The sequence below is a fragment of the Heliangelus exortis genome, chromosome 6, assembly GCF_036169615.1.
Source record: "Heliangelus exortis chromosome 6, bHelExo1.hap1, whole genome shotgun sequence".
NCBI classification, from domain to species: domain Eukaryota; kingdom Metazoa; phylum Chordata; class Aves; order Apodiformes; family Trochilidae; genus Heliangelus; species Heliangelus exortis.
In genome coordinates this window covers 7,852,829-7,866,362 of record NC_092427.1, presented here as the reverse complement: position 1 = coordinate 7,866,362, position 13,534 = coordinate 7,852,829, and the positions used below count along the sequence as shown (strand labels likewise).

The window sequence follows — 13,534 nt, the reverse complement described above, 5'->3', positions numbered from 1 at the left end:
CAAGAATTACCTTGAGGAAATAAGAGTCATGGGTAGCATATATTAGATCTTTAAAAGACAAATCCTTGGTTGCATTGACTTCCAGAAGTCAAATAACTTTGTGGGGAAAATTAGCTGAAAATATTTCTTGTATGAGCACAGTCCTGTCTCCTAAGGGTTGAAAGCAAAGAGCAACCAAGTCAAGGAGGTGCCCACAGATACAAGATATGAATTGTGCGCCACCAATGGACCCATGTCCTGAGGTCACCAGAGAAAATCTTTTCTCATTATTCAGTCTTTTTCTGCCACTTTTCATCCTTTCTCTTTTTTCTCCCTTTCCCCCAAAATATGCTGCTGCCCCAGGCTTGGCTGAAGACACAGGGAGTAAGCCAAAAATCAGTTCCCTGCAGTCTGTCCAGTGGATGGATGGAATCTCATTTGATGCCCATGCAAATAACCTACAAATACCCATGCTCTGAAACACAAAGTCACAGCCCCTGTGCCACAGGACAAGGGTTATCCTGACCCTCAGGCACACTGGGCAGCATGGTAAATCAGCAGGATGTTTCCTCCCATCTCCGGAAGAAACAGAGTTAACCACAAGAGTTTGCTTTAATACCACAGAAAAACTCAGCGTAAATAAACAGGAGCAGGATCTCTCCCTAGGTGAGCACTGTTCACCTAAGCAGGGGAAAGAGAGCTTGCGAGCCTCCCCCAAAGTACTATTTTCCAGGTTTTAGTTCCAGCCATTAAGCACTGTGTAGAGAAGAAGGTCACCTAAGTAATTATTGATACATGTATAAATTACAGCAGGAAAAACTTTAGTCAGTCATCCCAGCACTAAGATGCTTTTATGGGTTTGGAGTAGCAGGAGAGGGGAGACAAGGATCCTTACAAGCAGCAGAAAGTAATATGTCCCAGGAGGGGCCAAGACTAAAGCAATTTCCTTCCAGCCTCACAGAGGAGCAAGGTCAGGACAGAGACTGAATAACCAGCCTGTGGTGCTGCTCAGCACCAAGCACACTGGATTTGCTTGTAAGGGTAAAATGTGAGCAATTAAAAGCTCAAAAGCTTTTGGGGGTTGGTTCCTTCCAGCGGTCAGGAGCTGCAGTAATGATCTCCAAGCACATCTGAACTTATTTACATTGAGATATAAGTTGATGCCACCATAGTCCATGAAGCAGCAAGGATATGGCCAAGCCAGAGCCACTGAAGCCAGCAACAGCCTGAGCCTGAGGAGACAGCAGGGCTGGGAGAGGGGACAAATGGGCTACCAGGGACAGGGGCTGGGTGTCACCCCTGCTCCCCTCAGCTAGCCAGTAAGAAAAAATTAAGGAAAACAGAGGCAGGTTTCAGCTCTCAGTTACCACACACTAATTACAAAAGCTATTTTTTAACACGGTGCTCATGTCTGCAGGTCAGCAAATATGGAGAGAAACATTTGTGGCATTAGTCCCATGCTGGCAGACTGATGTGGCTTTCAAGCTGAGCAATGTTCTAAAGGGAAGGGAAAAAAGATTCCTGTTAGATAAATTGTTTAGTTGAGAAGTCAGGAATTCTCCTGCCTAAGCAACTGACTTGCAAAAAGGGAAAAAAAGTTTATTTCAAAATGTAAACCTGCTATTCATCTATAATATCCAGTGAAAAGTGAGCCAAGGGATAGACACTTGTCTTTACATTGCTTGTCTATACCACAACTTTAAAAACATAAGGTTAATAAACCAGTATTATTTAAATAAAGTTTATTCATGCCTTGACTGTTGCATTGAAGAGCAAATCCAGTGCCAGACAGACTGAGTTGCCAGATCACTCACTCATCACTTCCCCCACTGGCAAGGAATGAGAAAATGGGGACCCTGGAGGGGTACTAAGCCCTCCCCACTGATATTTAACAGTTTGCACACCTTGGATTTGGCAGAATTTGTTGTACTGAGACACACGGCATTGCAGATCTCAGAGGAAAGCTCATAATTCAGCTCCTGCCCAGGAAATTCCCCCATCTCACACAGGGGCACAAATGAAGCATTTCCTGCCACCAGTGTGACAGCCAGGCACAGGCATCTGCCCCACTTTCTCCTTCCTCCACTACAAACTTTCAGCAGGTCCTGGTCTCACCAGTACAGAAGATATTTGCATCTCACTTATCCATAGGATGAGAAAATTCTTTACCTACCTAGAGATGAAAACCAGGGCTCTCTGCTGAACAGGACACATCACCAGCCAGGGACTCCCCTTCAGGCAAAAAAACAATTAGTGCAAAGGAGAGAGGGGATCAGGGAAGGGGTCAGAGCTTGCCCTGGTGTCAGCAGCAGTAGAGGAGCAGATTTCCACCTTGAGAAACAGGATCTCCTTTTAAGACAGAGTTCATCTTTTTAATAACACAAATTTGAGATCAAGTGCTGCAATGTCACAAGGTTCTCAAGCTACAGGAAAATAAAACAACCTAAGTTTTGTCCTTTAATATAATATCATTACTTTTTCTGTGCTGAGAAAACCACTAAGCACCTCTGACATCTGCTACTGTAAATTACAGGAGCTTGAACACTCTTGTTATGCAACCAGCTTTCATTTAGGTTTCTCCAAAATTGTGATAACATAAAAATTCTTAGAAATCTGTGAGCAGAAATGTCACTGGATTACTATCCCTGACATCTCCAACCTACGAAGGTAGCTCAAGTTTTACAAGAAATAATAGGCTTATTATTGTTATTGGAATATTCAGATTTATAAGCTACATCAATTAAAACTTGAGTAAGTTTAAAACAGGTTTTAATTGTGAAGTGACTAAGAAATTAACACCTGCATACCAGCATTGCTTCTTACAGTGCTAAAACATTATTGCACATGGAGCAAAATTCAGTCAAAGGTTACCAAAATATGTTGGTATACTTCCAAATTTTTAAAGCAGGAAAAAACGAGTAATTATTGCCATAACTTTTCCAACACTCTCATGAAAGCTACTTTTGTTACTGTTTCTATGTTACTACACAAATCAAGGGATCTAGTTGTAATTAATCCTATATTTATATTTCTCTAAGTCTCTTCTCCCTGTGACATGACTTTAATAAATTAAATCAAACTAGGTGTAGAAAGCCTATATAACATAAGGAGAGCATTGTTTTCCCCATGCATGAAGTTTGTGGCCACTGTGCTACCACATTTCCTGGAGGTCATACTGAGGCAACATTGCAAACCTCACCTCTGACACTTTGCAACAAAAATACAGCATCTCAGTCTCCTGGTTGCTCCTTAAGGCAGTGACTTTCTATAACAATTTTAGTGTGACTGCCCAGATCTAGCAACATAATCTAATCTAACAGCCAATATCTCTACTGACATCTTTTTATCTGAAGCTAAAATACAATAATCCTTCCTAACCTTTCTTGTCTTGCCAGCTGCCTTTTAGCAGTCAGCTGTACTCCAAGATCCTCTCCCTCTGTGACTCCTGTGTTTCTGCCTTCTCCTGCCAAGCTCCCATCACCAATTCAAGGTGTCCTTTAGAGATCATCTCTGTTTCCATCTCAGCTTTCTGTAAAACTTCCACAGGGCTTGACCTCCACATCTTTCTCCCTCAGTAAGATCATACATAAACTCAAACAGCTGTCTCTGTGGAGTCACAATCAGGTTCAGTTCCAGTCTCTCTCTTTCCAGACTAAAATTTCAGATTATTGTCCTGATGTATCCTCAGGGAAGAAGTCAGGAGCTCATCATTACCTAGAAACTTTAAACATCCTTTGACTCTGTACTGTTTGTACCTCTTGAGGCCCCTGGATGGCACCAGCATTCCCTTCTTTCTGGGACTCCTGATGTGGGCACAAGAGCCATCAGATGCTCAGAGCACCATCCTGCCGGTCAGCTGCTGCTTCCTTTTCCCTCAACACTGAGAAATGAGCATTTTACAGCACAATTCACTACAACTATTTTACTGTTTAAATCGAATATGAAATAAATCACACCCTCATCTGCAGCACTGGCATTTACATCATAGCTCAGGACTGTGGAGAGCCCTTAAATAAACTGATGATCCCAATTTTCCCTTAGGTACCTTGGGCTGGTGTACATTGTGGTGAATCACTCTAAACTCCATCCACTGTGTAACAAACCTGAGTGTCTAATTATGTTCTTTTGAAACAAAAAGCCCCTGAGGCATTCTGCCACTATCAGGTGCCTCATTTTTAGGAATCAGAGATGTTAATTTGTTGGTATATAAAATGATGCTTTGCTTCTGACAAATACTTCCAGTAACACTGGGTCTTGTCAGAACGTGCAGAGTCAGTCACTGATCCAAAAAAAGCTGTCAAATGGTGAAAACAGCACAATCACTAATCTGCATGCTGCATATTTTGACATTTATGATTCAATTAGAAGACCTTGGATAAAAATCTTTGAACATGAAAGGTCCCAAATAAATTCCAAAACGATGCCCAGTTGCTGGACAACATGCAAGTCTGAGGATGCTAAGTGTAAGAATGAAACAACGAACAAAATAAGCACAAAATTATCTTTACTTGCGTTTAGTAAAACAGGTTTGAATTAAAGCAAGAGAAATATTTAATTCTTGAGATGTGATATCCTTTCAGGAAAGTGTTATCAAAAATTCACAGACCTATATCTTCAGTGGCTTAAACGAGAATCAAACTTAACACTGTATTCCTTAAAGTAATGATTTGCAGTAGGAAAGTTTTTATATGATTGCAGTCCAGGAAAGCACTAACCTGTTATTAAATACAATTTATCTTATCATTTGTGTATATTAGTTTTAAAGCATTGCCTTCTAAATTCCTACCAGGATCAGTAAATTGAAAGCTATAAATGCCCTGGGTATTAGAATATACTGGTATGCATGTGTGTAGCTATGTATATATATATATATATATATACACAATCTGTAAGTTATATTGATTCTGCCATAAAGTATAACACTTAAACATATAGAAGCATCCAATATATCTGCTTTTTGCTAATTGCTTTTAAGTTTTTATGAAAAGAGCATTAAGTTAAGCGTGGGAAGTTTTGAAAGAGTATTATCCATTTGTACATACAAGGAAGAGCCAACAAATGTAACCCACCACCCATGGAACCACATTCCCATGCAAGGAATGATCCCAATCGCTTCTACCTCTGCTGAGGAGTGCTGAGCAATTCCTGCTGGGAATTCCTGCTGCTGCATCAGAGTTATGCTGACACTGAGCCACTCCTTACAGCATGAATTTGGGATTTGATAGCATCTCTTTCCCTTTCTCTCAATTTTTTCTGTAATAGTACTGTGGGATTTTTTTCACTTGTACTGGTGTCACATGTTGACACTAGTAGTGGTTTCACCAGGTGGCATGAATTGGAAGTCACCTAAATGAAACAAATCTTGATGTTACCTTTTGAGCAATTGTTTCTTCATAGACTGGCAAGGGAAAATACAAATATTTCAAATGTTTTTTTCCTCATTTCTGCAGATTTTTACAGCAATGAAGTAAGGGTTGTTTTTCAAAGGAAAAAGTGCTGATTTATCTCTGGTAGTACAGATGTTGGCAAGGAGACTGAAACAGAAAGGTAATATGTGGAAATAGGAAGATTTGCAAGTTGTGATTAGCTCTTCAAAGTCCCACTAGAGACAAACCTCCAGCTTGCTGTCCTCCTACACACACATCACCATATCTGTATGTTTGGTCTGCAAAGTACTAATAAATCACAGCAGCAACTCCAGTCAACCTAAATGTGATTAAGACCAGGTTACCAGAATGGAAGAAAAGCAACCACAGATGACGAGGATGCCAAAGGGCCAAATTTGCTTCCAAGGAGCAAGACTCAAGGCACTTCTAGTGTACTCCAAGCCAGTCTCTTCAACTGTGCTAGGATCACTTCTGGTGTCCCCCAAGAGGTCACTATGTACCTTCAGACTGAATCTCAAGACCAGGATAAAGAGCGTGGTAAATCTGCACAGCATTTATAAAAATAAAAATATCTACTTTGTTCTAACTGTGCATTTTGAGATGGCCACGTCCAGAGATGTGACAGTGACCTGACTGCCCTGTCACCAGCCTGCCCCCAGCCTCCACTGCCACCTCTGCAGGGCTTCTCCCCAGAGCTGTGACTCCTCATGCAGCAACCCAAAGGTGTTTCCATATGGCATGGCAGCACTCTAATAATCTAGTGCCTAAAAAAAAATATCACACAAAACCATAAGGTCAAAATGTATCACTTTTTCTTGGGGTTGGCTTTTTTTGGTTTGGTTTTGGTTTTTCCTTTTTTTGTATTTTTATGCTGTCATAGACTGCCCCCCCCCAGTGATAACACAGCCCTGTAATACCTGTGCTCTTTGTTAAGTGTTATCCTGGTTACTTCATAACTGAACACTCCCTGAGATTATCTGTCAGTGACTTGGCTTTGATGTACTGGATTTCAGAAATGCTGCTCTCACTTTAAGGAATTTATTTCCCAACCAGCTGGTAGATTTGAATGATTCCCATACCTGCACAAAGTTTATTTTGTTCTCATCCAGTGGGCATTTAAAAATTTAAGTACCTGAAGTTTCACCCTGGGAAGTATTACTGAGCAGCCTTTATGAACAGGAACAGCTCTGTATTAGTGCCTCCCTCACTTCAGGAGGAGGTGCCTGTACAGCAGCTTTCAGGAGCAGCCACATGTGCCCTGCAGAGGTGCACGTTTTGTGTAAAAATCTGAGTTGCTGTGAACACACACTTAAGTCCACAGGGAACACAACAAACCCCCTTTAAATATGTGATCCTCAATGTAATCAGACATAAGAGAACTATTAGTAAACCATTATTCATCAATTAGTGAGTGTTAAAACACTACTACAACAAACCTAAAATGTAAAAATTCTTGAGACTCTCCCTGGGTACTGATGAAACTTGCTGCAGTCCTTTTCCTAAGGACTTATGGGCACTTGCCTTTTATAGTTTACAATCTAAAAGCTAATGAATAAATAAAAGTGGAAGAAATGCAGGGAAGAAGGCAAGTAGAGTAAAAGGGTATAACGTACATATTATATTACACAGTAATTATGGGCTTCTGAAATGCCAACTAGTATCTCCTTCCATGATCTAGCTCACAGTCAGATCAATACTAGGTTGAGCACAGCAGAGAGTCATGATCTGGTAGAGAATGTTTTATTATTAAAGAATGGAGAAAGCCACAGAAATATTAGCTTAACTCCTCTTTTTTCTTTTAAGTATAAATTGTAGTCCTGGTTGTGTTAAGAGCAAGACATAAGTATTTCTGTTCCACAGTCCCCTGTAATTTAATTACAAATGTTTGGTTTGAAAGAATTTATAATGGCAGAGCCTAGCAAGCCAAAATAATAATTCACTTCTATTTCTGGATTGTTTTTTGTTTGGTTTGGTTTTTTTATTTCCAAACAAGGCAAAAACTGTTTTAGCAGACTTTTTCTTTTTCAGGGGGAGAAAAGAATTGAAAAAATCATTTAACCACTAGTTAACCATCAAAGTGCACAGCAACAAAGTGATTCCCCTGAAAGAGCTGATTTACTTGCCCTGTTGATAAAATGAGCCAAAAGTGTGAAGAATAAAACCAGGATGGGGGCTCCTGAAGTTGAGACTGTAATGATACAGAAATAAGGCAGGTATTTAGCATTCCCAGCTAGATCCTAAAAGTTTTTGTTGTAGGTCTCAGAGTTAAAGATCATTATCCATAGCAGGGTGAGCAAGGTGACAACTGCAATAATTTCAGAAAAGCTGTAAAATGCTTAGAGGTAAAAGACACCTTTATTAGAAGATTTTGCATTTTATCCAAGGGGTTTGGTATGTCGGGAGCTTTTTTTCTTGCTTTATATTAGATTCTCTCTGAGAAGTTGTTTCTCCATCACCAGCCCTGCTTTGGATGCAGTACACTCAGTTCTCAGAGCTCATGGATGCAAAAAGTACACCCTTCCCTGTACAAAAAGGAGTATAAGAAAGGGACCAGCCCTGCTGCAGTCAGGTTGTTCAGAGCTGGAAATGACACAGATAAAGTTTGCACAATTCAATCTAGTGGACAAGTGGATCATTCTGCTTTTTATTATGTGGATTCAAAAGCTTGTGCTGTGTTATACAGCAGTAAGTAGCTGATCAAAAACCATGGAGAAGCAACATTGCAATGATTGTAAGATGCAGGAGCTATGATGTCCTGGGTTTGCGTGTTGAAGGGAAATGTAAAGTATAACATGAAGAGAAAAAATAATTGTTCTATAGACTTCATTCCAGTAGGTGTGAAGTTTTCCTGTAATCTTTTTTTTTTTTTCAAAATTGCTGGAACTAACACTGTTTCTTGGCAAGTTATGATTAATACTCAATTTATATTTGCCTGGTCACTAATGACATATTTTTCAAAGTATTTTCCAATATATGGTCCTCATTACCATAGGGCAGCTACTGCATATCTACAGTCATAAATATTTCCTCACAGTATCCATTTGCCTAGCATGGCAGCACTTGAAACTATTTATAAAGCAGATTTTACACCTGACACATTGAATTAAGAGCAGAAAAATGAGACAGTTTTCTAATGGCATCAGTATTAATGTGTTGGTTGTAAAACAGACTCATGTCTAGAAGGCTCTGATTCATGTTTTTCTTTCTGAAGACTATTGACTTGTCTGGGCCTTTTTAATGGCATATTGATATTGGCGATTGTTGTTGTTTTGGCATAGAAGTCCAGCCAAATGAATTTAATAAATGTTGCTGTCAGTGAAAAATTAGCCTCGGCTCTCCCAAATGTAAGATGGGAACACTTTCCAGAGCAAGTTCCACATTGCTCTCTATTCTTTGGTCCTTTCAAAGAGAGACCTGGAGAAGATGAAAAGGTTTTAGGCAATTTAATATTGTATATGCTGACTCTCTGAAGTGGGCCAGGGCAATTGTAATTCATCACTCCTTATGACCTTGCTCACATGAGTAGGAACTAACTAACCATTTACAGTGTGAGGGATAGAGCTACATGTTACACAACTGGTCATTAGAGCCACAGGTCAATCCTCACTTTGTCCCCAGAGTACTGCATTACTGATTATACACTGCAAAGTGTAAGGCAGCCTATATAAAAATGACAGTGCTAATAGAAGATTTAGACCTTTAATCCCCTCCTGCCTCAGCTCGAAGTCATGATTTTTATTCCCAGCACTAACTAGATAAAGCCTAACTGACAACATGCCAACACACTTATGCAGCTCTGCTGCTCCCTCTGAGAAGACAAGCAAACCCCAAGCCCTCAAACTTTGCCTGCAAATACAGGGAAGCTCCAGCAGTTCCCTCACCCAGCATGAGCCAGAGCACAGCCTGGCACAGGGCAATCCTGAGCCACCAACACCAAAGCACTGAAGTGAACTTCTCAGACCTTCACATCATTGTATGAAATAAAGCAGCTGGTGTAAAATTTCTTCAATAATCAAATAGTGTCACTGATTGCATTATTTTATTTCAAGGTAAAAAAAACCCAAACAAACAAATAAAAAAACCACTGATTTCTGCAGAGATACTTCCTAGCGAATACAAATCTGTTTAGGGATTTCACTTTATCACTGTAGAGAGCAGTAACTGAGCTAGAAAGTAGTTTTCGATCAATGCAAAGGCAGGATCGTGACAGGCAGGTGAGGGAGGCAGTCAAGGAGAGAGCCGGTTAATCCCTGGGATCTTTCCCCACCATCATGCTCACTACCCTGCCACAGAGCACCCACACACATCTCGCACACGCGAGGACAACAAAACCAGCAAACACACAACTCGGCATCTTCCCGGCTCATTCCACCCCAGCAAAGGCAAACTCAAGTCGATTTTACTCTATATTTTTCCACTGCAGCCCTTAACTCTACCGCCACTACACATTAAGGAGGCAAGAACAACTCCGTGCCTACAGCCAACTCCCCCAAGGGCAAACTTTTGGAAAAAAACCCCGAAGGGACCCTAGGGCGGGGGCATCGGGGGAACCCCGCTCCCGCCGAAGCGCTGCCGGGGGTCGCGCAGCGGCGGGGAAACCCGCATGGGAGTTGTGCCAACGCGCCCCGCGTACTCTCCGCGCTTCACCCCAACCTCCGGCAAACTTTCCCCCTGCCCTGCGCGGTCCCTCAGACAGGCAAGAAGAGGGCAGAGGCAGCAGCTCCGCTCTCCCCCGCTGCCTCCCGCCCCTCCAGGACCCGGCGAATTTCCCTACCTTGACGGCACGGGAGGACTGGCACGGGACGTGGTGGGACACGGTCGCCGTCTGGTTCATGGTGCCGCCGCCGTGAGCACCGGCACCGGCTCCAGGGAAGGGCTGCGGCGCCGGGCGGGCGCGGGGCGCCCGCGGCTCCGGTGCCTCCGAGCGTCCAGGTGGAGGTTCGAGGTGCTCCGGCTGCGGCACCGGTACCGGCTGCGGCTCCGCACCCTTGGGCGTCGCGACAGCTCCGCCCGGAGGAGCCGCCCTCCCCGCCCGGCACCGCCCCGCGCCGCAGCCGGGACCGCAGCTGGGGCCGAGCCAGGCTGGAATTGGGCCGAGACCGGAGCTGGGGTTTAGCCGGTGCCGGGGGTCTCGCCCAGCCGGTGAGCACCGCCCCCTCGTCCTCAGGGCAGGGCAAGAGAGGCTGAGCGAGACCAAATTCCCTCGGTGAAAGGCAAACCGCGCAGAGCTCTTAGCTGAAATTAGTAAGATTGCAACAGAAAGTTTATGGTGGTGGATATTGCCTTCTTGCTCCCTGACATTTTATTTTATTTTATTTTTTGCTTCCTCCTTTTCCCATTCCCTTCTGGCGCCTCTTCCTTCCGTGCTCACCCCTACCCCAGCAGGCGTTGCCGGGTGGCGACACAGGCGGGAGGCAGGAGAGGAGCATCACCCGCACACCCGCTTCCTGCCCTCACGGGATTTCCCAAAGCTCTGGGGTTTGGAAAGAACCGCAACAGCTCCCCGCTTCTTCATGGAACAGAAGTAGTGAATCTCTGTTTCAACTTTTCCCCAAATAAACTTCTGTGGGTTTGTTTGCAGTACAGTCTAAAAATTAATCTATCCCCTCCAGACTCATGAGCAGAGCTTGCCAGGAAGACACATACTGCTCCCTCAAGGGGTCCAGTCCAGACCAGGTATCAAAGCCAGGGGATCTGGGAACAGAAGATGGTAAAATCTGTGAGCAGATTGTGACACCTCAGGCTGATAACAAGTACACAATATTTTGTATACTCGTAACAAGTGATCTCTTACTTAAGAGAAAGCTCCCAGTAAAACAAGGCACAGTGTGCCACGAACCACAGCATTGCTGAAGCTGCTCTGAGTGGTGCTTGAAACTGCAGCTGGGGCAGGGAAAGTCAGTTCAAGGGGAAGCAAAGAAGAGAAGGAACAGATTAGAGTCAGAAGCAATGGCACAAATCTCCCAAAGAAACTGCTGATTTGGAGTCTCTCACTGCATGAGATTCCAGCTTCAGGCGTCTCCGAAGCATCTGTTCATTTAAGAGGGAGGTGGTTGAGCATTAGTTGACATCGTATCAAGACCTACATTTCCAGCACAGGAAGGTATTATTAAAAAATAAAATTGCCTTTAAAAATTAAGGCCCCAGGATGAGCTTGTTCTCTGGTTCTTGTCTCTTTTGCCCCCTACCTGCTTCTTTTTAAAGTAATCTTAAGAAACTTACAAAGAATGTGTCCAAAAAGTAGGGATGCAAGAAAACAAAAAAAATTGCTAAAGACTTCAAGCTGTGCTTTGAACATCATGAAGAAACAGCAGGCAGGCCCTCATCTCCTTGGAGCACCTGCATTCAGGCCTGGAGGTGCCAGTCAAAGGTCCAGTTCACTCTGCAAGAGAGGGACAGGCAATGGGAGAAAGATGAGAGCTTGATGTGCTCACAGCTCAACACACACTTCAGGAGGACCAGTGGGACCTTGAGCTGTGCTTGTAAATCTCATCATGACTTCAGATGTCTGCCTGAGCTCTTTTAAGTGGGGTTCATTTTCAGAAGATTTGGATTTCCTGAAAGGAAATCTGCTTTAAATCATCCCCAGTCTGATATCTCTGAAGTCAAAATTCATTTTGCACATCTTAACTCTGACCCAAAGGTTGGTACTATTGCAGATGGCAAAAGAGATTGGGCTGGTCAGGAAAAAACTGGTCCTCTGCTCCCTGTGTGGGAGCCTGCCCTGGGTACAACCAGGGCAGTCAAATAGTGTATATTCCAGTGATAGCCAGAAAAATGGGATTTCCAATGGGAGGCAAATGCAGGGTAAAGGCAAGAAGGTCCCTCCAGGCCCAGACATGGTCACCTCTGGGCACCACAAGTGCTGGCCTCTAGCCTGCAGGACTTGCTCACATTAGCCTCCTTCACCTTATTGGATTTACTGGATTTTAAGCAATAAAAAGCATACTTAGCAATCATACCAGGGCCTCAGCAGTGCTCTTTCACCCCCCTCTCCTGCATGCAAGCAGAAGTGAAACTTAATGGATACAGAAAAAAAAAAACAGTAAAATGAGACATGGTTTGACTTGAAAGTTCTTTGGCTGGCATTGAGGAGGAAGGAACAAGGAGATGACTTTGAGAAAAGGGCTATCAGTCTGAATTTCACTGTCCTCTGTCTTGTGCCCAAATGTTTGTTCTGAAAAGGAAATGATGGCTGCAAGTTGTTGGCACCAGGAGCTCAAGGAAGAAGAGGCAACCTGGAGGATTCAAAGATACTCTTCTTCATCTTGAAATTGTGTTTAGCAGTCTCAGGTGGGAACTACTTTAAGCCAAAGCAATGAACTAATTGTATTTTTAGTTGGACTATGTATCTGTGGATTTTTATAACCTCCTATGAGAACTTTGCTGTAAGTTTTATATTTGATTTTATGCTTCACAGTTGTTAACCTTCCATGCAAGCCCCCAAAGCAGCTTTAAGCTAACACAGAAATATCTTTCTTATAATAACAAAGAAAAAGCAGGTTGGGTTAACAGCTACCAAAGATAGAGATCAATAACTTGTTGGCATTTTTTTGAATGAACTTCTACAAATTTTAATATCTCTATTCCTAGGAAGTATAGGTTTTGCTGATTAAACTCCCACTCTCACAAGCTGGATCCTAATAAGAATGAGAACCTGACAAGGGTGATCAGGAGTTTTAATGACTCTATAAGTGCATCGTTTGTCATAAAACATCTGTAAAACAAGTTAGATCAGTGGAGTGGGATTCTACAACATGCCAGCTGAAATCCTCCAGAGCACCACCCTACTGCTTTCTTCTCTGGTAATGTCATCCACTGCCATCTCCCTGGTTCCTTGATGCAGCTGTAAATCCTCTGTAGTGTGGAATCTTTGGGAACTGGCTGCTTAGCAAAATGTAGTTCACCCTGGATGTTGACTGCTAATGCGAGTATCCATGTTAGCCCTGCAAGGAGCTTTTCAAAAATTTCAGTGCCTTTAGGGTGCAACTAAATAACTGAGTGATTACCAAAATCTTCTGGAGAATATTAAAGCTGTGAGCAGATGCCTCTGTTACATACTGCAATAAAGCAGGTGGCTCTGCTGGTGTCAGAGCAGCCCTGGAGCACACTGAGTGGATGTCCTTCCTGAAAAATTTAAAATTAGTATGAAATCAACAAGATCAGAT

At 42.9% G+C, this 13,534-nt stretch overlaps 1 protein-coding gene across 1 annotated transcript in view; it reads right to left on the bottom strand.

Moving 5' to 3' along the window:
* DPP10 (dipeptidyl peptidase like 10) overlaps window positions 1-10,365 on the bottom strand; it is a 448,704-nt gene extending 438,339 nt beyond the window's left edge. The window contains exon 1 of the mRNA XM_071746523.1: window positions 10,141-10,365. Within this exon, the coding sequence (XP_071602624.1) occupies window positions 10,141-10,200 (60 nt within the window). The 5' untranslated portion in view covers window positions 10,201-10,365. The remainder of the gene's footprint in view (window positions 1-10,140) is intronic.
* Window positions 10,366-13,534: the final 3,169 nt, after the last annotated feature.